This window comes from Chiloscyllium punctatum, chromosome 39 (genome assembly GCF_047496795.1).
Source record: "Chiloscyllium punctatum isolate Juve2018m chromosome 39, sChiPun1.3, whole genome shotgun sequence".
In the NCBI taxonomy this organism is placed as follows: Eukaryota; Metazoa; Chordata; class Chondrichthyes; order Orectolobiformes; family Hemiscylliidae; genus Chiloscyllium; species Chiloscyllium punctatum.
Genome location: NC_092777.1, coordinates 20,026,910 through 20,052,977, shown reverse-complemented (window position 1 = coordinate 20,052,977; position 26,068 = coordinate 20,026,910). Strand labels below are relative to the sequence as shown.

General features: G+C 42.8%; 1 protein-coding gene across 1 annotated transcript; it reads right to left on the bottom strand.

Moving 5' to 3' along the window:
- pts (6-pyruvoyltetrahydropterin synthase) lies at positions 1 to 22,163 on the bottom strand. Its single transcript, XM_072558258.1, has 6 exons — positions 22,009 to 22,163; positions 17,217 to 17,296; positions 15,079 to 15,101; positions 6,768 to 6,824; positions 6,502 to 6,572; positions 1 to 1,834 (listed from the first exon to the last, which is right to left on the bottom strand). Exons 1-6 carry the CDS (start codon positions 22,095 to 22,097, stop codon positions 1,711 to 1,713), a joined length of 444 nt encoding a protein of 147 aa, XP_072414359.1. The 5' UTR covers positions 22,098 to 22,163; the 3' UTR covers positions 1 to 1,710.
- Positions 22,164 to 26,068: the final 3,905 nt, after the last annotated feature.

The window sequence follows — 26,068 nt, the reverse complement described above, 5'->3', positions numbered from 1 at the left end:
CAAATCAATTAAATCAACATACATCAAGAATTAATAGGTGCATATCTTAAATAAAAAAAGGATGATTTATTTAAATAGCTGATACAAAAAGATGTTCATCACTTACAACACATGCATTACTTTACACACACATAGTAGAAGGTACAGTCTCACTCTAATTTCGGCTCCTATAGGAACCTCTCACATTCCATTTAATGGATTTGACCCTCAAATCACTTTCCTTGGCAGCTGCATTCCATCTACAGTCCCTGGATACGGTTGATATCAATACAGCACACCCCTACAGCATTTCCCATGTGAGACTCGCAGTAGTTTTGATGGCAAGGATACCCAAAGACTCCCTTCTACAACCCCTTCATGTTGCCTCTGGCAAAACTAGAACACAATGTACATTACATATGACCAATCACTGCTCTCTTCATTTAGCTTTCAGTGCTTTCAACTGTATTACACACCACTCCTCATAAAAGTGTCTTCTTTAGTCCCCTAACTGCTGGTTTTATTCTAAATGGGTATCATGCTATGTTCTGACCAGCAGGTTCCAAGACCAGCTGAAATTTCATCAATAATTAACATTCTATTTACTTTTGGCTTTTTTAAAAAAAGCTTTCTTCCCCATAGCAGCTTTTCTTGGAACGATCATACCTTTTTCAGAATGCCATATTCCACACCCCTGTTATCATTTTGGAATTAAAAGGTACACTACCCAAAATGAAAATACAGCAAACTTTTTATTAACTGGCACCGATAGGACAAGGTAAGTGCTGGTTGACCAAATATTGTGATAATCAAGAGGTTTACAGTAACCCTGACTAAGAAAAGCATCAAGATTCCTTAAAGAATCGATGTAAAAACATCAACACAACTCTTAAAATCAACGTAAAACACATAGTAAGTAATAGAAACATAATGCAAAAGTTATATCTTACTTGCAGCATTAATACTTGAACATCACTGTAAACGATAATATTTGAAGTATGTAAATTTTGCCAGTTTATCAAGACTGCTGGTTGATAAGGTGCCCGTTAAAACAAAATGGGTATTGGAGCTTTTACTGTGACATGGACAAAGATATCTGTGAATATTGGTCAAAGTTCTGTCTAGTTTACAGTTCTGACAAGTAAACCCCATTTACAATGACATTGAAAATATTGGTGTCATCAGTCCAGAACTTTAATTTCCTCGATTTTCTCATCCTTTCTTTTTAGCTGCATCAAAATGACAGAGTGCCAAGTATCAGTGTGATCTCAGATTTGTCACTGCAAAGATATTGGCCCCACGGACTAGCTAATTGTGACACACACGCACTATTGTTGCTTTATGACAATTGACACCACAAGGACAAGGAAGATAATTTCAATAACCAAAGGTAAACCTCGGATTGATATCAGGTTGTTAAACAGGTCTTCATACACAAAGTGAACATATGGAATGAACTTCTTGGAAGAGTAGTGGAAACCTCGAAGAACAATTAGATACCAAAATGAAGCACTTTTGGATTTTTCTGGATGCTGAAGTAAATGGGGGAAGTGCCTGTTGTAGTTTGTGGGGGAGCTATTTTGGCAGGTTAACAGAATTTAGCATTCTGTAGTGGTGACAATTCACATTGGTGTCATTGTGTGGAAGAGTAATCAGGTCCATCAGAATTCATAGTTGAACAAGATGCCAGTGTGAGGAGATCACAATACTGCAAGAACTGAAGGGAATTACCTACTCCCCACGGTAAACCACAATGTTCTTGTCTGTTTCGTGCACCTTTACTTCATACAGTAGGTTTGCTGGGAGGTATTTCTGTAGGTTGTCCCAGATGAAGATAGCTACGTTTTCTGTAGTGCTAAGTGAAAGGATAAAATAATCAGTTCTATTTGCTTCTCACCAACTCAATCTGCTGAATAGCCTCCTTTTAAAATGTGCATTTACACCAATGCTTTAACTGGGTTTAGTTTGGATGTGAATACATTAGTTGTATATATTCAGGGTTGAGTGCAAAGTCAGAAGCATTCTCTGCCTACACCAAGCTTATAATACAAATACACTTTAATATTCATTGAAACTGTTGAGAACACTTTTTGCAGTGAATCTATCAGATGTACATTATATATAGATACAACACAGTTATCCAAGAGGGTTGTTTATCCCACTCATGGCTCAGTTAAATGCATGCCGACCTTGAAGTCTAGAAGGTTATGGGTTGCAGTCCCACTGTAGGACTCCAGTACGATGAGACTGTGACTCCTGGATAGTATTTTGAGAATCAAATACTGTATTTCAGAGAAACCGTTAAACTGATGTACCCTACCTGCTCTCCCAAGTGGATGCAAACAATTCCATGACATTATTTTTAATCAGGAGCAGGAGAGTCATCCCTGGCGTCCTGACCAATATTTATCTCAAAATCAAAGGGGAGACTTGTACAGAGGGCAGGAGTGGATTATGTAGATAGAGTAGTTAGTCTTGAGCTTTAAATGGTGTTAAAAAGGCTGCTTAATGAGCTGGGAGGGGAACCCCAGCCTCAGGAAAGATAAATAATCTGATTGGTCAGCAGCTGAACAGGCCCAGCAATGGCAGAAATGAGTGGCTGTTACTGGATGACAGTTGCATCCTGGGTCTGGAGAAGAAGAGGTGGGAATTGGCTTCTTTAGGCCAGGTAGGAGGTACAAAGAAGGTAGCATCATTTTGTAGGGGCGTCCCTACTCAGTACAGGAGGAGAAACTACTGTGCCCATTGCCTTCTTGTTCGGAGGCCTTGAAAGACTGAATTGGCCTCATTTGTTCAGCCTTTCCCAGCTGCGTGTATTATGGTGGCAGAGGCAAATCCAGCCCTCAACAGGCTGTTAGTTGGCCAGTTATAGCCTTCTATAGGTCGAAGGGTTGGCAGATTAGCTGATGTCTCAGCTGCCCACTGTATTATAGGCAAGAAACCAGTGGGTGAGCCCCTCGTTCTATTTTATATACTCATCATCTGGCCATATGCCAATGAGCGGGGACAGTAATATTCTGCTCAAATTCTGTCACTCTGGTCATTAGCACAGTCCTATTGGGAAACTGCCATTGTGTTTCCTGCATTGCAATAGTGATGACATTTGAATCTCACTTTGCCTGTGAGGTGTCTTAGAAATATAAGATATAGGTGCAGGAGTCGGCCATTCGGCCCTTCGAGCCTTCACTACCATTCAGTATGATCATGGCTGATCATGCAATCTCAGTAACCAACTCCCACTTTCTCTAAATACCCCTTGATCCCTTTAGCTGCAAGGGCCATGTCCAGCTCCCCCTTGAATATATCTAACAAACTGGCCCCAACAGTATTGTGGTAGAGATTTCCAAAGGTTCACAACTCTGAATGAAGAAATTCTTCCTTATCTCAGTCCTGAGTTGCTTTTACCCCTTATCTTTAGACTTGACACCTAGTCTTAGGGTACGTTGTGGTCAGAAAGGTGCAAGTTATTTTCACTTTGATAAACAGGCCTTCATTATGTCAAAAACAAACGTGGCTTCTGCTCCTAACATAGACCCAGGTTAAAGTAAAACACAGGTGAGACTGAAAACCAGCTTTGCTTCTGACATGGGAGATGGAAAAATGTTAACATCCAAGTCCTCTCCCTCCACCATCAAATTCAGACCCACTGAAGTTTGTGATGTTAGAAGTTAGCATGCTAATGAATAAACCAGCATTTCTACAAAAACGTGGTTCAGTAACTTATGCTCACAACCTTCCCTCCATCAAATGCAGGACTGAATCAACATGGAATTGGAGTTACTGTGACAACATGCATGTTGCAGTTTGGAACTGTGGATAGTTATGGTAGAGGTTGCAATGTCTTTTCCCAACCCCCCCCCCACCCCGGTCACTGGGCTGATCATGAGCCTCCCTTGCTTTTATTGCCTGCTGTTGGCTTGTGTTGGAAGAGTACTCCACCAGGTTCTGAATGCACCTTCTTTGGCCATTAAATCCTGGGCTGGGACTTGAGGCCAGAGTTTCTGTCTCAGGGGCAAGGATATTAATCACTGCAGCACAAGATTTCATCTTCCAAAACATTTACTTTCTCCCAGAACAACCTCAGCTACTTCAGGAGGACTGTGTCTCACTAAGACCCTCGGCTGAAATCCATCAGGACCAGAGTCAGCCACAGCTCTAAGCAACTGTGTCACTTCTCTAGTGATTGTAATTTTCCAGGAACCTTACATTTCCGGATTTATCATTGCTTCTGTGATGTTACTTATATTCTCCATTGTGTATACTAATGAAACTTAATACCTTCCAATTTATCCGTCATCTCTTCATTCTCCATTAGCAATTCTCCAGACTCACTTTCTAAAGGACTAATGTTCACTTTGTTAACACTCCTTCTTTACACATTTATAGAAAGCATTACTGTCTGTTTTTCAATTTCTGGCTAGATTGCTCTCTTACTCTAATTTTCCCTTAATAATTTACTGGAGGTGTTTGAGGAAGTAAAATAATAATAAGGCAGCACGGTGGCTCAGTGGTTAGCACTGCTGCCTCACAGTGCCATGGACCCGGGTTCGATTCCAGCCTTGGGTGACTGTCTGTGTGGAGTTTGCACATTCTCCCCGTGTCTGCGTGGGTTTCCTCCAGGTGCTCCGGTTTCCTCCCACAATCCAATGATGTGCAGGTTAGGTGAACTGGCCACGCTGAATTCCCCATAGTGTTCAGGGGGATGTGTCGGTTAGGTGTATTCGTCAGGGGTAAATGTAGGGTACTGGATGGGGGTAGGTTACTCTTCAGAGGGTCGGTGTGGACTTGCTGAGCCAAATGGCCTGTTTGCACACTGTAGGGATTCTATAACATGAGCTGTGGATAAAGCAAACGAGTGGAAGGACTGTACTTAAGATTTTCAGAAGCATTCCATTGCAAACGTTATTGCAGATAATAAAAGCTCATGGGATTGGGGTTTCCCTTGGCTCAAATACAAGAATGGCTGGCTAACAAAATGGAGAATAGGTAGAAATGAATCTTTTTTATGTTGACACAATAGAATGAGTGGTATGCCACAGGGATTAGTGCTGAGACAGTAACTATTTATCACTTATATGAATGCCTTTGATGAAGAGACTGAAGGTATACTTACTGTTGACACAAGGATATGTAGGAAAGTGAGTTGTGAAAAGACATGAAGTGGTTAAAAACTCTCTATAGACTAGACAAATGAGTGGGAAAAGGTCTGGCTGAAGGCTGTATGTGCAGACATGTTAAATTGTCCACTTTGGCAGCAAGAATAATAAAAGCAAATGCTCTGAGATTGCAAAACTCTGTGATGCAGAGGGATCTGGATGTCCTCATACATAAATCACAAAATGCTAACACCTGGCTGCAGCAAGTAATTAGGAAAACTAATAGGTTGTTATATTTATTGTAAGGGGAATGGAGTACAAATAAGGGAGATTATGTTATAATTATACAGGCCATCAGCGGATCACGTCTGGTACTGTATAAGGTATCCGTCGCCTTACTTTCAAAACGATGCAAATGAGTTGGAAGCAGTTCATGGGAAGCTTACTCAATTAATGGACAGTTTCTCTCATAACAGAAGATTAGGCAGGCTAGCCTTGTATTGCTGGATTTTAGAAGCAAAAACATGATTGAAACATAAGATCCTTGAGGGGTCTTGCCAGTGTAGATTTGGAGAATGTTTCCACTTGGGTGAGAATCTGGAACTAATGAGCACTGTTTAAAAATTCAATTGTTGCCTATTTATAACAAGCAAAATGAATTTTTTTTGTTCTTCAGAAGGTCATGACTCTTTGGAACGGTCTTCCTGAAAAGGTACTGGAAGCAAAAAGTATCAAGGCAGAATTTGTGGTAAGCAAGGGGGTGAGAGGTCATCGAGGAGATGGGAATGGGGATTGGAGGTTATAATCAGATCAGAACTTATTAAATGGCAGAGCTAAGGAACTACAGTGGTTCAAAAAGGCAGCTCACCACTATCTCCTCAAGGATAACTTTGGATGGGCAATAAGAGTGGGACACCTACAACTCATGAATGATTTAAAAACAAAGCAGGCTCAGGGCCAAATAGCTTATTCCTGCTGCTTTTTCATTGTTTGACATGTATTTTCTAGAGCTCAGAAACAGAAGAAGTGACCTCATCGAACCACTAACCTCAATGAATTCGTAAAGGTTCGACATGGTCGGGACAGAAAGGCTATTTCCCTCAGTTTGGGACAGTGAGGATCGAGAACAATTGGACACCATCTCAGAATAAGCAGCAGGCCATTTAGGACTGAGATGAGGAGAAACTCTTCACTCAGAGGATGGGTAATCTTTGCACTTCTGAGGGCTGTGGAGGCTTAATCATTGAACAGGATCAATGCGGAGATCAACAGATTTTTGGATATTGAAGCCAAAGAATACAGGGACAATGTGGGAAAATGGCATTGAGATAAATAGTCAGACATTATCTAAAATGGTGGAGCAGGCACAAGGGCTGAATGGTCTACTCCTGCTCCTACATTCCTAAGACCCATATAATCTACTTACCTAACAACATTGGCAAAATATGGAACATCTTTGTCCAGATTCTTATGGTCAAGTGGTTTCATTATGGCTTCCTGATGAAAGAAAAGATGATAAGGACTTGTGGACAATATTTAGTAGATTTCATTTATTTAGTTCACTGATTTCTAAAATGTTAAGGATCAGACACTCATGATCTGTATTAGGGCCACTGATAAATTGGTAGAGAAGGGGGCAGTTACATTTCATTTGCCATTTCAACCAGAATTCTATCAGAATTTAATCATCACCTGCATGTGCTCCTTGAGCTCTGTGATGTTGATCACCATCCCTGTGAGTGGATTGACCTGAAACACATGTGAACAGAAATGAAGAATTTGGATTCATCACTCATTGTCAAGCTTAAGACTGCATGGAATTATTTCTGTTCTATTATGGTTTCTTTCAAATTTATAGTGCTCCCAAAAATACTGTTCTGTCCTTATATTGCTAATTCTCAATCCAGAAATGTTTCAGGAGGTGGAAATGAAGTTTATATTAATGTTGGTCACTCAAAGTGACAAAATATTTCTAACACTGACTCTTTATAATGCCATAGGTACAGAAATCAGTGTCTTCCTTGTTCTGCCAGTTATACTGATTCACTCACTGATCATAGAATCCCTACAGCGTGGAAACAGACCTTTGGCCCAACAAGTCCACACCAACCATCTGAACAATAACCCCAGACCCATTCTCTTACCCTATTATTTAACATTTATCCCTGACGAATGCACCTAACCTAGAACATAGAACAGTACAGCACAGAACAGGCCCTTCAGCCCATGATCTTGTGCCGACCACTGATCCTCATGTAAGGTAAACCAAATGTACGACCATATGCATGTCCAGCAGTCTCTTAAATATCCCCAATGACCTCGCTTCCACAACTGCTGCTGGCAAAGCATTCCAAGTTCTCAAACACTCTGCGTAAAGAACCCGTCTTGGCATCCTCTATACTTTCCATCAAACAGTTTAAAACTAATCACTCCTTGTGTTAACAATTTCTGCCCTGTGAAAAAGTCTCTGGCTATCAACTCTATCTATGCCTCTCATTATCTTATACACCTCAATTAGGTCCCCTCTCTTCCTTCTTTTTTCCAATGAAAAGGTCAGAGCTCAGTCAACCTCTCTTCATAAGATAAGCCCTCCATTCCAGGCAGCATCCTGGTAAGCCTCCTCTGAACCCTCTCCAAAGCATCCACATCTTTCCTATAATAGGGGGACCAGAACTGGACACAGTATTCCAAATGCGGCCTAACCAAAGTTTTATAGAGCTGCAACAAGATCTCACAGCTCTTAAATTCAATCCCCCTATTAATGAAAGCCAAAACACCATATGCTTTCTTAACAACCCTGTCCACTTGGGTGGCAATTTTAAGGTATCTATGTACCTGCACACCAAGATCCCGCTGTTCCTCCACACTGCCAAGAATCCTGTCTTTAATCCTGTACTCAACTTTCAAGTTTGACCTTCCAAAATGCATCACCTCGCATTTATCCAGGTTGAACTCCATCTGCCACCTCTCAGCCCATCTCTGCATCCTGTCAATGTCCTGCTGCAGCCTACAATAGTCCTCTATAATGTCAACGACACCTCCAAACTTTGTGTCATCTGCAAACTTGCTAACCCATCCTTCAATCTCCTCATCCAAGTCATTAATAAAAATTACAAACAGTAGAGGCCCAAGAGTAGAGCCCTGTGGAACACCACTCACCACTGACTTCCAGGCAGAATATTTACCTTCTACTACAACTCGCTGTCTTCTGTCGGCCAGCCAATTCTGTATCCAGACAGCTAAATTTCCCTGTATCCCATTCCTCCTGACCTTCTGAACAAGCCCACCATGGGGAACCTTATCAACTGCCTTGCTGAAGTCCATATACACCACATCCACCGCTCGACCCTCATCAACTTGTCTAGTAACATTCTCAAAGAACTCAATAAGATTTGAGAGGCATGACCTGCCCCTCACAAAGCCGTGCTGACCGCATTTAATCAAGCCATGCTCTTCCAGATGGTCAAAAATCCTGTCCCTCAGAATCCTTTCTAACAACTTGCAGAGGACAGATGGGAGACTGACTGGTCTGTAATTGATGGGGATTTCCCTATTTCCTTTCTTGAAGAGAGGAATTACATTTGCCTCCCTCCAGTCCTCAGGTACGACTCCGGTGGACAGCGAGGATGCAAAGATCTTCGCAAGCGGTGAAGCAATCACATTTCTCGCTTCCCAAAGCAGCCGAGCACAAATCTGGTCTGGCCCTGGCGACTTGTCAATCTTAATGTTTGTCAAAATTTTGAACACATCAGCTTCCCCAATCTCTATCCGTTCCAGCACCTTGAAAGGACTCCAGGGGTCTCAACTTCTGCCCCACCACCAAAATGGACCTGTTGGTTCTGGCAGCAGACACAGAGGAGTTCATCAGACGAATGAGACTCCGGGAATTCTTTCAAGGTGCCGGCAGTGATCCCACTGAGCCCACTGATGAACTGGAACAGTCATCACTGGGATCTGTAGAGGAGCGACCAAAGAAGGTGTTAACATGGACCCCACCGGAGGGCCGCTGCCCTGGGCTTGATATGTATGCACTTTTTAGATTAGAATCAATCTAAACATCAGGTTGTAGACAGAGAACACAGGGGGCTAACACCTCCAACATATTGTCTAGCTATCACCATTGTTAACAGCTAACCCGAGAATGCAACTTTTAAAAAAAGGGTTTTGTGATTTACACATGAAAGAAGTGAAACTATCACTGTACTCCTAACAGATGAAAGGCTTAATAGACAATCAATTTTTCCAATGTATAATTTCATTTACATCACACTGCAAATTTTTGTTATAAATTCTGTGTTACGATTGAGCCCTCCACAATCACCTGATGAAGGAGCATCGCTCCGAAAGCTAGTGTGCTTCCAATTAAACCTGTTGGACTATAACCTGGTGTTGTGTGATTTTTAACTGAGTTAGGAAGCCCTCCTGAACACCTTACAAAAACAGCTCCTTCCAAACCATCTGCTTGAAGGAGGTTCCAATTAATATTGGGAAAGTTAAAGTCACCCATTACAACAACTCTACTATACTCACACTTTCCCAAAATCTGCCGACCTATGCTTTCTTCAAATCTCCCTGCTGCTATTGGGGGGCCTGTAGTAAACCCCTAATGAGGTGACTGCTCCCTTGCTGTTCCTAATTTCCACCCCTACTGACTCAGTAGGCAGACCCTCCTTGGCAATGGTAACTTCTGCAGCTGTGATACCCTCTCCTCTTTTTCCCCCCCTCCCTATGGTTTTTAAATGTTCTAATCCCTGGAACATCCAGCAACATCCAACATAACAGTCTTCTGTTATGGCCACAACATCATAGCACCAGGTACTGATCCATGCTCTAAGCTCATCACTTTTATTCCTGATACTCTTTGCATTAAAGCAAACACACTTTAACTGATCCCTTGGTTCTTTCCCACTGGCTGGTCTACCTCTTGCTATTGCCTCATCTCCATCAACTCTCACCTCTGGTATACAGCTCAGGTTCCCACCCCCCTGCCATACTAGTTTAAACCCTCCTGAACCACTCGAGCAAACCTTCCATCCAGGACATTGGTTCCTTTCCAGTTCAGGTGCAACCCGTCCTTCATGTACAGGTCCCACCTTCCCCAGAAGGCATCCCAATTACCTACATATCTGAAGCCCTCCCTCCTACACCAGCTGCGCAGCCAAGTGTTAAGCTGCGCCTGCTCCCTGTTCCTCACCTCGCTATCTCGTGGCACCGGTAGTAAACTCGAGAACACTACTCTGTTCGTCCTGCTCTGCAGCTTCCACCCTAACTCCCTGAAATCACTTTTTATATCCTCAGTCCTTTTCCTGGCTATATCATTGGTGCCGATATGTAACATGATTTCTGGCTGTTCGCCCTCCCCTTTCAGAACCTTATACACCCGATCGGAGATGTCCCGGACCCTGGCACCAGGGAGGCAACATACCTTCTGGGAATCCCGATCCTGACCACTAAATCTCCTGTCAATTCTCCTAACAATCGAGTCTCCTACCACTAGCGCTTTTCTATTTCTGCCCCCTTCCCTTCTGGGCCAGTGTCCGGCTCAGTGCCGGAGAACTAACCACTATGGCTTCCCTCTGGTAGGTCATCCCCCCTCCCAGCAGTATCCAAAATGATATACTTATTGCTGAGGGGAATGTCCACGGGAGATCTCTGCACTGTCTGTCTGTCCCCTTTCCTCTCCCTAACTGTAACCCATCTATCCTTGTCCTGAGCCTTAGGAGTGACCAACTCCCGGTAACTCCTCTCAATTACCCCCTCAGCCTCCTGAATGATCCGTAGTTCATCCAGCTCCAGCTCCAATTCCCAAACACGGTTTTCAAGGAGCTGGAGTTGGGTACACTTCCCACAGATGTAGCCAGCAGAGACGTGTGCCATGTCTCCCACCTGCCACATTCTGCAGGAGGAGCAAGCAACTGCCCTAGCATCCAGACCTCACTTATCTGAACGGCCCACACAATACTAAACAAGAAAGCTTAATTTAATTACTATAAAATCAAGCAATAATCTAACTTACACGTCCCTGAACACTATGTTAAGTTAGCATTGGCCAATCCACCTAACCTGCACGTGTTTGGATTATGGGAGGAAACCAGAGCACTCAGGGGAAACCCACACAGACGCAGGGAGGATGTCTGTGTGGAGTTTGCACAGTCACCCAAGGCTGGAACCGAACCTGGGTCCCTGGCACTGTGAGGTAGCAGTGCTAAGCAGTGAGCCACTGTGCCACCCCAGTATTAAAATAAATGGTATCATAGTAATAAATCAGCAAAAAAAGTATCAGAATAGCTTAATTGCTGAAGTAATTCTAAACAAAAATTCAAATAATTTAGTTAGAAAGCAACACTTCTCTATTTCATCTCAACCTTCCTGATTCTCCTTTCTCATTTCTTCAATATTCCATTTCAATCTGAATGTTACCACTCCCTATTTATTCAAATGTAACAATCAATCATTTGTACACATTATTGGCTTTGAAAAAAGGCACAAATTTAAATCTTTAGTCTGGACTCTATCTTAATCTCTCCAGCATGAAGCTTCCAGGTTTAATTTTGTAGGTGAGAATAAATTGAATAAATGGTTTTTGAAATTGGTCTGATTGCTGTCTTCACTGAAAGCCAAGAGAATGAAATCTTAGAGCTCGATTTTTCAAATTGGAGGGTTAGGAAGCAGACAACTACTTGTTGTCTGGGTCCCATCTCTGACTGGATGTTATTTTAATATTCAAAGTTCCGAACTAGGATTGGAAGTGATATTTGCAACCAATTTGAAAACACCCCACCCTTCTCCCTCCCAATGCTGCCTAGAGGTGGGAACCAGCTCTGGATTGCAATGCTCAAAGCCAAATGGGAACCATGACTTGACTAGTTGCTGTCTTGTGGAATAACGCTGGCAACAGATCAGAAAACCCTCTGCCTCATGCTGTAAGGAAGTGGCCAACTGGTATGTGGTTCTTCACTCACCCTGCCCCTACCCGAGAATCCTAGATTACATAAGACTTTGTAAATATATAAAGCTAGGTGAAACATTCCTATGGAGGTACCCCAAATGATTAAGGTGACTAATGGGATGTTTTAAATTATTATAAGGGAATTGGACATAAATGCAAGAATCTTATGCTTCAATTTCACATCTTGAATACAGTGTGGGGTTTTGGTTTCATTTAGGGCACTGGAGGTGGTTCAGAGGAGGTTAGTAGATTAATACGTGGAATAAGTAGGTTATCTTATGAGGACAGGTTGCACAGGCTGGGAATGTTTTCACTGGTGTTTAGAACAGTGAAGGATAATTAGACTGAAATGCATAAATATCCTGAATGGCCTGGACCATTCCTGAATGTGTGAAGGATATTTCCCTGTCAGTGATTCCTGACGTAGACAGACACTGATAATAAATGTCCTTTCATAACAAAGATGAGGAGAAATCTTTTCTCAGAGCACCTTTAGATGGTCTGGCTCAGAAGGTGATGGAGCTTGGGTCATTGACTATTTTTAAAATGGAGCTGGATTGATTCCCTTGCCGAACAAGAATCTCAGATTATTGGAGGTAGAATGTGTGATTCAGGGAGTGTCAAATTCAGAACACTATCAGGCATTGAATGAAGGAGCAGGCTTGAGGGGCTGAATGGCCTAATTTGCATGTTCATTGGTGCTTTAACTCAGCAGTGATATCACGTTAAGGTGCAGATGTAATGGGCCGAATAGTCTCCTCTGGCATTGCCAATACTATGACATAACAATGAAGTGGATGTAACTTGAAACTGGGTGTCCTGACCCAAAAGTAGGGACATTTCCACTGTCCCACTACATTCCTTGTTCCTTTTGCACTTGAATGATTCTGTGATTAAGGTCCAGCCTCCCCAATTGCTCTCAGAGGGTGCGCATTAGATGATTCAACTTTCTCCCTCACTAGGTTAAACATGTTCTAAGGGCCTCCTCCCCAGCCTGTTACCAAGCACAGCAAAGAGCAACGCATTTAGCAGCTAGTGAGTTGGAGTATGCAGGCTGCTGTGCTCTCCCTCCTGACTGGCCAGTGCTTTAGAAAACTGCAGCACATCCTGCTAATGCCAAAAGTTGTTAGGCCACCTGGGACTGCAACTTTCAAACTGTTCCTGTATCTGAACACACCCACCCACTGTCAGAGAATCACAGATTCATACAGCATGGAAACAGAGCCTTTGGTCCACCTTGACCAGATATCTAGTCCCATTTACCAGCATTTGGCCCATTTCCCTCTAAACTCTTCCTACTCATATACCCATCCAGATGCATTTTAAATGTTGTAATTGTACCAACCTCCACCACTTTCTCTGGCAGCTCATTCCATACATGAACCACTCTATGAATGAAAAAGTTACCTCTCAGGTGCTTGTTAAATCTTTCCCCTCTCACTCTAAACTTAGACCATTGTTTTGGACTCCCCTACACCCAGAAAAAGACCTGACTATTCACCCTATCCATGCCCCTCCCCATTATATAAACCTCTACATGGTCATCCCTCAGCTCCAGGGAAAATAGCCCCAGCCTATTCAGCCTCTCCCTACAGCTCAAACTCTCCAGCACCGACAACATTTTCTCCACCCTCTGAAGTTTAACTACATATTTCCTAGAGAAGGGTGATCAGAATCGTATGTAGTATTCTAAAAGTGACTTAACCAATGTTGTGTGCAGCTGCAACATGACCTCCCAACTCCTATACTCAAATGTTTTAACTAATGAAGGCAAGTGTGCCAAATGCTTTCTTCATTCCCTCTGAACTAATGACACCACTTAAAAGGAACTGTGCACTTTGTCTCTTTTGTTCGACAACACTCCCCAAGACCCTTCCATTAACTGTATAAATCCTGTCCTGATTTGTCTTACCAAAATGCAACCTCGCATTTATCTAAATTAAAGTCTATCTGCAACTCCTCAGCCCACTCGCCCATCTGATCAAGATCCCGTTGTACTCAGAGATAATCTTCACTGTCCACTACATCACCTATTTCGGTATCATCTGCAAATTTACTATCCGTGCCTCCAATATTCACACCAAATCACTTATGTAAATGATGAAAATCAGTGGACCTAGCACCCATCTCTGAGGCACACCATTGGTTACAGGCCTCCAGTCCGAAAAACAACCTTCTACCACCACCCTCTGTCTCCTACCTTCAAGCCAATTTTGTATCCAATTGGCTAGCTCCCCCTGGATCCCATGTGAGTTAACCTTACTAACCAGACTGCCATGTGGAACCTTATTAAAAGCCTTCCTGAAGTTTAGATTGACAACATCTACTGCTCTGCCTTCATCAATCTTCTTGTCACCTCTTCAAAAAACCTGATCAAATTAGTGAGCCACCATTTCCCATGCACAAAACCACATTGACTATCCCTAATCAGTCCTTGCCTTTTCAAATGCATGTAAATCCTGTCATTTAGAATCCCCTCCAACAACACACCCACCACTGACACAAGGCTCATCAATTTATAGTTCCCGAAAGACATGACCAAGTCAATGTTAGTACTTATGACTTGAAAATAAAAATTGGGCAGAATCAACTCTTGCTGTTTTCTTCAGTCATATTTAGTACTAGTTTCTGGGTAGCCTACAATTTTGTTTGAATCTTTATGCTTATGGACATCGCTGGCAAGGCCAGCATTTGTTACCCATTTCCAATTGCTCTTGGGCTGAGTGGTTTGCTAGCCAATCCAGGGGGCAACTAGGAATCAACCACCTTACTGTTGGTCTGAAGTCACATGTCAGTCATGATAAGGATGGCAACGTTCTTTCCCTAAGGAACATTAATGAACCACATGGGTTTTTACAACAATTGGTGTTAGTTGTCATGGACACCGGCTTTCTGTTCTGCATTTATTAACTGAATTTAAATTCCACCAGTGGTGAGGTGGGATTTGAAGCCTTGTCACCAAAGTATCAGCCTGGGCCTTTAGTAGCCTACTGACATTACTACTACGTTACCATCTGTCCCCGCCCCCGCCCCCATGCAGACTCTCACACTCACCTCGCCACGTACTGTAACTTCCACTGCAAAACACAAATACAACTGGTCAGAAATGTCACACACTAAAAATTGCTCAGAAGATGAAAACTGAAAATTCACAATAAACAATGCTTTTTTAAAAAAAAGTTGGTTTTTGAAATGCAGTAATTGTATTTTCAATTTACGGATAGCTACAAATCATATTGGAGCAATAGCCTTAAAGTAGATAAGCAAAAAATAAACTGTGAGTACGAGGTATTCTATGTGGCTCAGTCACGAGCAGATATGAATCCCCACAACAGGTAGCCCATGTGTTCTCCACCATGGCGTCTTCCTAATGGATGGATTCTTAGCTTGTGGAGCAGCTGGGAATGAAGGCGGACACATACAGAATTTTACACTGCTGATTCGCTTCCTTATTCCCCTCTTCCAACCCACCCCATTTCCCTGGAATGGGCTGGGGGTACCCACATGCCCATCAAAGCCTACTGAGAGAGGCTGACTGGATTTTCCAGTTATCATCCAGATCAGCGTAGAGTACCCGCTGGCCCATGGCTTGAGAAAGGACTGCAATGTTTAACTTCTAACTTACTTTCTTTATCTTTCCACTTTATACTAAAAAAACCTGTTACGATGAACTTTTAAACTTTTTTTTCTATTCTAAGATTTTGAACCTAGATACCTTTATAGCCAAGATGGTGCTGAGAATGGTGACGTTTTACACTTTACACAGTACTCTTTACTTGAATGCACGTGGCATTAAAACCTAAATTTAAAATTCTGTCCTAGTCAACAATAATAAAAGATGCGACAGAAATAAGATCTTTCCGATAACAGCTGATATAAACTGAGAAAGCATTAATGACCTTTTTGGGCTCAGTCAATCCTTCATCACACACAGGGCCTTAACAACCATTCCAAACCATCAGCTCTTAGGCCTTTATTGATAGGCTTTTCAACCTGTAGGTCTCAACAACAAAAGAATTCAGCATAGAATCTAATTTTTGCTCATTAAAAAAAATCCAGTGAGTGGAGAATGAGGGAAAAAAAAAGTTCCACTTTCCGACCTAGGTAAAGAGGTTCTTTTTAAGCTACTGCACCAATGGCCTAAATATTTGGTTCAACAGCTGTATTAAACTTTCTTGCTCTCCACTTCACCCCACCACCTTGTGGGGAAATGTTGCCATCAACAGAGCATCTTCTGAGTGTGGGGTCTCAGGAAATAGCCGTTTATACAAGGTGGGCGTCTGGGGTCACAGGCTTTGAGGCAGCAGCAGCGGCATCCCTGGAGCTCTGACTGAATTATTCCAGCTGAGCTCCCACTCTAAACAGGCCCTCTGCTCTCACAAGACCCCCACCCCCTTTCTCACAGGTCACACTGAAGGATCACAAAGATGTTTGTCTTGAAATGGGGTGAAAAGTTGGAAAATGTTCCTCATTAAGAAATAAACAGCACCACACAAAAGTCGGAAGTCTGATCAGCTGGCAGTTAACACCACAGAATGAAATATGTGCTACAGTTCAGAAGCAATCAAACAGTGCAACACCAAATTGCTTGGAGCTACCGGTTGTTCTGCCATAATGTGTGTTGCGTTTCTGTGAATTCACTGTAACATGATCAGTGAACTGGGACAATGTATCTAAAGTACAAACGTTTAAAGCGAATATTGGTTATAACACACTTCTGGCCCTTTTAGTTTAAATGGTGCTGCTATTACACAATTTTCTTATAACATGGGATTGCACAAGAACAGAACGACTGTGTTATAACAGTACTTGGCTTGATTGTACTTGGCTTGCAGAACACAGTAAGGAACTGTGTGGAGTTTGCACGTCCTCCCAGTGTCTGCGTGGGTTTCCTCCGGGTGCTCCGGTTTCCTCCCACAGTCACAAAGATGTGCAGGTCAGGTGAATTGGCCATGCTAAATTTCCCGTAGTGTTAGGTGAAGGGGTAAATGTAGGGGTATGGGTGGGTTGCGCTTCGGCCCGTCAGTGTGGACTTGTTGGGCTGAAGGGCCTGTTTCCACACTGCAATGTAATCTAATGTAACCTAATCTAATCTAAACTGTTAAGAGTTCACTAGACAATGTATCTAGGCTGAGGTAATAATGCGTTGCATACATTTTGGTTATGAAATTATGTCAATAAGGTTTACTGACCTTTGTAGTTATGACCATGACCATTCGGGTTGTTGCATTTTCCAAAAATTCTCTTATTCTCTTCAGCACTCAAGTAATTACTGGAAAACAAGTTCCCAATGGTGTTACATTTTCAAAGCAATTATTCTAAACTGAACACACTACACTGATTTCCTATCTAGTATATAGTGTATTTTTCTCTCTCAAATCTGTGCGAATGTCCTTGCAGATTTCTGTCCTACGACAGTTTTGCAAGGATGATACGCTGGGTTAAGTTATGAGGAGGGACTATGTAAATTAGGCTTGCTTTTTCTAGAAGTTTGAAGGTTAAGACTGATATCTTCAAGATATTAACAGGAAAAGACAGGGTAGATAAAGATGAACTATTTCCACTGGTTAGGGATTCTATTACTAGAGTACATGGTCTGGCCATAATTCTCAGGCTATTCAGGAGAGATGTAAGAAAGCACTTCCAAACACAGAAGATGGTAGAAATTGGAATTATTTTCCACAAATGCCAGTGGATGCTGGATCAGTTAACTTAAAACCTGAGGTAGATACATTTTTATTTTTAAAAAAGCGTGAAAGGGATAAGGGCCAAAGGCAGATTTATGGAATTCAGCCACAGATTGGCCATGATCTTATTGAATGGTGGAATGGACTCAAAGGGGCAGAACAATCAGATCTCATTGTGATGAAACTGCACATGGCATCTTTTCCACTTTTCCTCACATAAGCCTTTCCTTTCGAAAGTGGAATGAAACCTTTAGTGAGATGAAAGGATTGTGAAACATTAGCTTTATATCAGAGACAACCAATAAGAATGCAGATCAAATTTTCAATTACTCAGCTCAATCTCAATTTATCCTCAAAAAAAAGACAATGTGATCAAATATACCTGTCCTTTTCAGAGGCTGACATATCTGCTTTAGAAATTACCACATTGGTACCCATATAGCATCCCATTATACCATGGAACTCAGTATAATCCAGGGGCCTGTCTGTGTTGAATCTTAAGACTTTAATTCAGCAAATGCTACAATACGCTACCTACTCTGAACACAGACGCCATCTTTTAAAAAAATTAAAATTAAAAGCAGATATTTAATTATTGATTTTATTGATTTATTTTGGGGAGGTGGTGACATAATAATAATGTTACTGGAGTGGTAATCTAGAACTTCAGGCTATTGCTCTGGGGACATAGGAGAGAATTGCATCACAGCAGATGTGAAATTTGAATTCAATAATGAAAATAAAACTGTCGAATGGCAACCATTGTCAGTTGCTGTAAATACCCAGAGAGAAAGTGAGGGACTGCAGTTGCTAGAGATCGGAGTCGAAAAGTTTGGAGCTGGAAAAGCACAGCCAGTCAGGCAGCATCTGAAGAGCAAATTCCCATCCCTGATGAAGGGCTTATGCCCAAAATGTCGATTCTCTTGCTCCTTGGGTGCTGCCTGACCTAGTGTGTGCTTTTCCAGCTCACACTCTTGGACATTGTAAGTACCCATCTGACTCACTGGTGTCTTTTAGGGAAGGAAATCCGCTATGGTTAGCTGGGTGGGCCGACTCACGACTCCAGGACACTCCAATTCACTTTTTACTGATATCTGAAAATGGCTGAGCAAGCCACTGCCCACATCCCATGCATTTACATTTTTACAAAAATTGGGGGCATGAGCACTGAACATTGGGAAGCAATGGCCTAGTGGTGTTATTGCTGGACTGTTAGTTCAGACAAGCAGGAAATGTTCTGGGGTCCTGAGTTCAAATCCCACCACAGTAGATAGTGGAATTTCTATTCAATAAAATCTGGGATCAAAAGTCTAATAATGACCATGAAGCCATTGTCAATTGTCAGATAAATCCATCTGATTCACTAATGTTCTTTAGGAAAATAAACTGCCATCCTCACCTGGTCTGGCCTACATGTGGCTCCAGACCCATGGCAATATGGTTGATTCATAACTGCCCACTAGACATTTAGAGACAGGGCAATAAATGCTGTCCTAGCCAGTCATGCCCTCATCCCATGAATCAATTAAAAAAAATATTGACCAGAGTGGAGTTGGAACCCACCTGACCACAGAGCACCAGCTAAGATAGACAGCTATTTTGAGATTATGAAACCACAGAATATGTTGTAGCAGTACCTTCAGCATATTTTCAAATACATTGCCATCTTGTACTTAGTAAACCCCTTGGACTGTTGTTCAGAAGATCCTGGTTCAATTACCCTTTTCTTCCTGCTTCACTATTACTTCAAGAAGCAGCCAGGAATTAGCCAGCAGTCTCCTCAAAGTAAGTTAAGCTCCCCTCACACATGTCCATATAAGCATAATTGTCATCACCATAACAGAAATTAATACATGTTTGGCCACATTCCTGGATATCCTGGCTTGTTGACTTTCAGAATGTGTCCTCTGTGACCTGCAAACTTTCTTTGAAACATTAGCAAAGCCTTCTTTTCAACAGTTTAAGAACAAGACTGTGGGATATAGGTGGATTAGTGTTACTTCTGCAATTCCATTTTACAAAGGAGGTGAACTCACACCAGTGGGTAATTGTTTTAGTCAAGAGCTGAGTCAACAAGAATGGAAACGATGTGGAGGAAATATATAATTGTTCTTGTATTAGCTAAAACTGTATGTCAGAAGGTAGACATTATGGGCAAGTAGATAAGATGTTGTGAGGGGATGAAGTTAAGCTAGATACGCCTGTACAAACAGTAGATATAAACATGTGCTTCCCACTTTTACAAAAACACAGGAACAAACCCCAATTAAAAGGGTCATAGGGATCAGAACGGCCTCGGGAAAGGCACAGATGAAGGGGGTAGATAATGATGAAGAAGGGATATGCCTAACAATGACCTATAGCAGGGTAAGGTCAAACAGCCTTGTGAGACCAGAAATAAGCATTTTATCACAGACAAGGCCGGATAAGGCAAGAGGCAAACAGGGGTAATGGGGGCCGGTCTTAGGGAAGTGGACGATGTAAGCAGGGGAGGGAGCAGTGTAAAACAATAGACATCAAATCATATAAATGTTATGTATGAATTGAATTTAGTGTGTGTATGTCCCTTGCCTTGAGAAAGTGACATCACACCCACTTGCAAGTGTAAAATAAATGGCACTACTGATTCAGATCTTGTCTCGGACTGAAATTATTGAAGTGAGTGGGCTTTGTTTCTCACAAGACAAATTTCAAACTTCATTCTGGAGCAATCATTAATTTGTAAATGATTGCAGCTTTCAGACAGATTAGAATTTGTAAAGCCACAAGGCAGCTGGTCAGACTAATCACAACTCCAGCAAGCAGCAGAATAACACTTTATTCCTGATGAAGGCCTTTTGCCCCAAACGTCGATTTTGAAGCTACTTGGATGCTGCCTGAACTGCTGTGCTCTTCCAGCACCACTAATCCAGAATCTAGTTTCCAGCATCTGCAGTCATTGTTTTTACCTCATTCATGATACAATACTCTAGATATGGATAAAAAACAGCCTGAGCATGAGATCAGCAGCAACTGTTTTAGCATGGCTAATCTACCTAATCTACACGGTGGCACAGTGGTTAGCACTGCTGCCTCACAGCGCCAGAGACCCAGGTTCAATTCCCGTCTCAGGTGGAGTTTGCACGTTCTCCCTGTGTCTGTGTGGGTTTCCTCCCACAGTCCAAAGATGTGCAGGTTAGGTGAATTGGCTGTGCTAAATTGCCTGTAGTGTTAGGTGTAGGGAATGGGTCTGGGTGGGTTGCTCTTTGGTGGGTTGGTGTGGGCAGGGGCAGCACAGTGGCTCAGTGGTTAGCAGTGCTGCCTCTTAGCACCAGAGTCCCAGGTTCAATTCCAGCATTGGGTGACTGTGTGGAGTTTGCACATTCTCCTTGTGTCTGCTTGGGTTTCCTCCCACAATCCAAAGATGTGCAGGCTAAATTGCCCACTAGTGTTAGGAGGGAGGTGGTTCTGGGTGGGTTGCTCTTTGGAGGGTCGGTGTGGACTGGTTGGGCCAAAGGGCCTGTTTCCACACTGTAAAGAATCTAATCTCACTACCTCTGTCTCCTAAAACCTTGGTTACCTGCCCCAATATCTTCTCACGAGGCTCAGTGACAGATACTTCATTAATAACACTCCATGTGAACTGTTCAGGGATGACAGGTGCTGCCTCAGAGCGGCTGAATAAATAAATCGGGTGTAAGTTACTGGATTTGCCAGAATGCCAAGTGGATGAGGGGGTCACTGACTCCATTCCCCTGTCTCGGATGTGGAAATAGATGGGAATCTCCCACAAAGGTCAGGGTAACCTGCAGGCCTGCCTGAATCCACGGACCTGAGGCAGACATTGTAGAAAAATGTAGCTAATGAGCCAATCCACAACACTAAATCCCGTACAACACAGCTAGCTCGATATTAGACAGGATTTCCGGAATGGGTTACACCGAATTAAAGTGGATCTGTGTAGCTGCGGGTCTGGGTACAGGATGAATCCTCGGCTGTTTCCTTGGAGGCTGTGAAAGGTCAATTGCACATGGTGCTGCACAGAAATAGGACAACCATGACGCGAGAGACCCTGTACAAAGAGTTTCTGTTTGGGAGTTAAAGTCTAATACAAGGCCATTCTATACCACAGTGAAGAGATGGTTAAATAAATACCGTAAACCCACGTACAATTACACCAGAATAGACAAACTGGAGCTTATATCCTGAGAACGGCTTCCGTATTATGCCCCTTCTCTCAGCGAAAGTGAAACCCACAACGTCTAAATGTTATCCCCATTCCCCGGGAGGGATGGTGACAGTTTTAATTTTGTTTTACCTATGGAGGCGATGAGCAGCGTTGAAGCTTTCCACTCGTGTCACCAGCGCTGTCCTGGTTGATTTCATTTGCTGCTCTCCTACTTCCATGAGTACAGCGACAAACCGAGCCCCAATTGCCAACGTAGCCACAGAGCGACAGATTAAACTGCTGGATACACGCCAACCACGCACAACACATCAGTCAGTCGACGTTCAACTCACTTCCGACTGATCATCAAATCATTTCAGACCCCAAACACTCACACAGCTGCATTTATGAATTCAATATCGTTATGTTGCTATTGCTTACATATATTTGTCAATGGGGCTTTGAAGATAGAAAATCAAACAATTTAGGGAAAATGCGAACACTTTATATTTACTTATAATGTATTTTCTCATTTATATTTAGGTCGGAAAACTCAGCCATATTTGAATTGCAAACGGGAAACAGACATTTGTCAAATATAGTTTGATATATTCCTATTATGACATTTCATCAAATGATATATTTGTAAATATAATTGCATTTACCTCAATTACATCTTCTGCAACAAATCTCCAGAAGGAAAAAAAGTTGAAAAATTTGGTGGTGCCTACTTGCCCCTGCTTTGTATAGCGATGGTGGTTCATGTAGGTACCAATGGCACAGCAGACCGAGGAAAGAGAGTATGAAGAGAGAGTATGACGAGCTAGGCACTACAGGGTCTCAAGGAAATCACTCCCAACACTCATTTCCTTCACCTATTTCTTCACGTCCACAAAACCTATTTTACATCCTAGATTATAATCACTAGATTATTACCTGAGCCAAGTGCAAATTGGCAGTGTGTACATAAAATTAGAGAGATGAATATGTGACTCAAAGATTGATTAGGAGAAGTGGGTTTCAGTGTGTGGACCACTGGTCCCAATCATGGGAAAATTGAGGGCTGTACTATTCAGAGTCGTGCTGGAAAAGCACAACTGGTCAGGCAGCATCAGAGGAGCAGGAAAATTGATGTTTCGGGCAAAAGCACTTCATCAGGAATAGAGGCAGGAAGCTTCCAGGGTGGAGAGATAAATGGGGGTGGGGGGTGGGGGAGGTGGCGGGTTTGCTGGGAGAACGTACCAAAGAGTACAATAGGTGAATGGGGGTGGGAATGGAGGTGATAGGTCAGAGGGTAGGAGGGGAGGGTGGAGCAGATAGGTGGGAAGGGAGATTGGCAGGTAGGACAGGTCATGAGGACAGTGCTGAGCTGGAAGGTTGGAACTGGGGTAAGGTAGGGGGAGGGGAAATGAGGAAACTGGTGAAGTCCACATTGATGCCCTGAGGTTGAAGTGTTCCGAGGCAGAAGATGGGGCGTTCTTCCTCCAGGCGTCAGGTGGTGAGGAAGCAGCAGTGGAGGAGGCCCAGGACCTGCATGTCCTCGGCAGAGTGGGAGGGGGAGTTGAAATGTTGGGCCACGGGGCGGTGGGATTGATTGGTGCGGGTGTCCCAGAGATGTTCCCTAAAGTGCTCTGCTAGGAGGCATCCAGTCTCCCCAATGTAGAGGAGACTGCATCGGGAGCAATGGATACAATAAATGATATTGGTGGATGTGCAAGTGAAACTTTGATGGATGTGGAAGGCTCCTTTAGGGCCTTGGATGGAGGTGAGGGAGGAGATGTGGGTGCAGGTTTTGCAATTCCTGCGATGGCAGGGGAGGGTGCCAGGATGGGAGGGTGGTTTGATGGGGGGCGTGGACCCGACCAGGTAGTCACAGAGGTTCCTTGCGGAAAGTGGAACATCTCTGGGACACCCACACCAATCAACCTCACCGCCATGTGGCCCAACATTTCAACTCCCCCTCCCACTCTGCTGAGGACATGCACGTCCCGGGCCTCCTTCACCGACGCTCCCTCACCACCTGACGCCTGGAGGAAGAACGCCTCATCTTCTGCCTCAGAACACTTCAACCTCAGGGCATCAATGTGGACTTCACTAGTTTCCTCATTTTCCCTTCCCCACCTTACCTCAGTTCTGAACTGCCAGCTCAGCACTGTCCCCATGACCTGTCCTACCTGCCAATCTCCCTTCCCACCTATCCACTCCACCCTCCCCTCTGACCTATCACCTCCATCCCCAGCCCCATTCACCTAGTGTACTCTTTGCTACCTTCTCCCCAGCACACTCCCCAACTGCCCCCCCACCCCCCCACCCCCATCCCACCATTTATCTCTCCACCGTGGAGGTTTCCTGCCTCTATTCCTGATGAAGGGCTTTTGTCCGAAACGTCGATTTTCCTGCTCCTCGGATGCTGCCTGAATAAACCAGTGAGGGCAAGGGATCAAATGTGGAAAGAGGCCAAGTAGGAACACAGTAATATGGAAAATGAGGGCCACAGAAGAGCAGGAAGGGCTAGAGAGATTGGAAAGATGTTGTGAAACCTGAAAGGGTTCAGAAAAGATTTATGAAGATGTTGGAGAGTTTCAGCTATCGGGAGAGGCTGAATAGGCTGGGGCTATTTTCTGTGGAGTGCTGGAGGCTGAGGCGTGATCTTATAGAGGTTTGTAAAATCATGAGGGGCATGGCTAGGGTGAATAGTCAAGGTCTCTTCCCCAAGGTAGGGGAATCCAAGATTAGAGGGCATAGGTTTAAGGTGAGAGGGGAAAGATTTAAAGGGACCTAAGGTGCAACATTTTTGTGCAGAGGGGGGTTGTAGGTATGGTATGAGCTGCCAGAGGAAGTGATGGGGGCTGGTACAATTACAACATTTAAAAGGTATCTGGTTGGATATTTGAATAGGAATGGTTTTGGGATATAGGCCAAATGCTGGCAAATAAGACTAGATTAATTGATGATATCTGGTTGGCATGGATGAGTTGGAACAAAGGGTCTGTTTCTCTGCTGTACCTCTCTATGACGCTAACTGGGAATGCACCTGCCTTCAAGACTGGACATTACAAAGATACGTAAAATAAGCCTGATGTGTATAGCATTCAGAACAAAGCAAATGAATTTATAGCACAAATAAAAACAGATAAATATGATCAGAATATAATTATAGAGGCATGTCTTCAGGATGACAAGGTTTAGATCTTGAATATTGTGACGTATATGACAGGCAGGAGAAACAGGAACTAGCTCAAGGTGGAATGGTTGCACTGTTAATCAAGGATGGCATTTGTATAATTGTTCATGATGAACTTGGTTGAGGAGATTAGGATGTAAAATAGATTTGTGTGGACGTGAAGAAATAGGTGAAGGAAGTCACTGTTGGGAGTGATCTACAGGGTCCCTCATAGTATTTACAATGTGGGACAAAGTATTCAAGACAAAGTATTAAGTGCATATGATAAAATATCAGCAATAATTGTGAGTGACTTTAAATGTGAAAAAGCAGATTAGCAGTAGTAGCCTGAGTTAAACGTTCATACAATGCTTTTGAGAAAGTTTCTTACAGCAGCATGCTTTAGAACCAACCAGAGAATGGGTTAGATTAGACTTGAAATCATGTGATGTGACAGTATTAATTAGTGACCTCAGAGTTAAGGTAGCAACAACCACAATATGCTTGACTTTTATGTCCAGTATACCAAGGAGAAGATGGGAGCGAAGACAAATGTCTTAAATCTAAATAAAGACAACTAAGAGAATATGAAAGCTGAAGTGAACAGGAATAGTAGGCTAAGAATAGGTCAATAGAACTACAGTGGCAGACATTTAAGAATACATTTCAAAATAAGTACATTCCCACTGTTAAGAAAATATCCAAAGCAAAGAACCACCATCTTTAGTTAATTAAGGAAATTAGGGAAAACATCAACCTGAAGTTAAAAGCATAAAACTGCAAATAAATGAACAGCAGGTGAAATAACTGGTCAGAATATAAAGAATGGCAGAGAATGACTAAAAGGTTAACCAAGATGAAGGAATTAAAATGTGGCAGAAAGCTTATAAGGAATGTAAACATAAATAGTAAGAATTTCTGCAGGTATTTAAAAATTAAAAGTGTAACTAGAGTGAATTTTGCTCCTCTAGAGAATGAGAATGGGAGTTAGTATTAAACAATAAGGAAATGGTGAGTGCAATGAATCAATATTTTGCTTCTATCTTC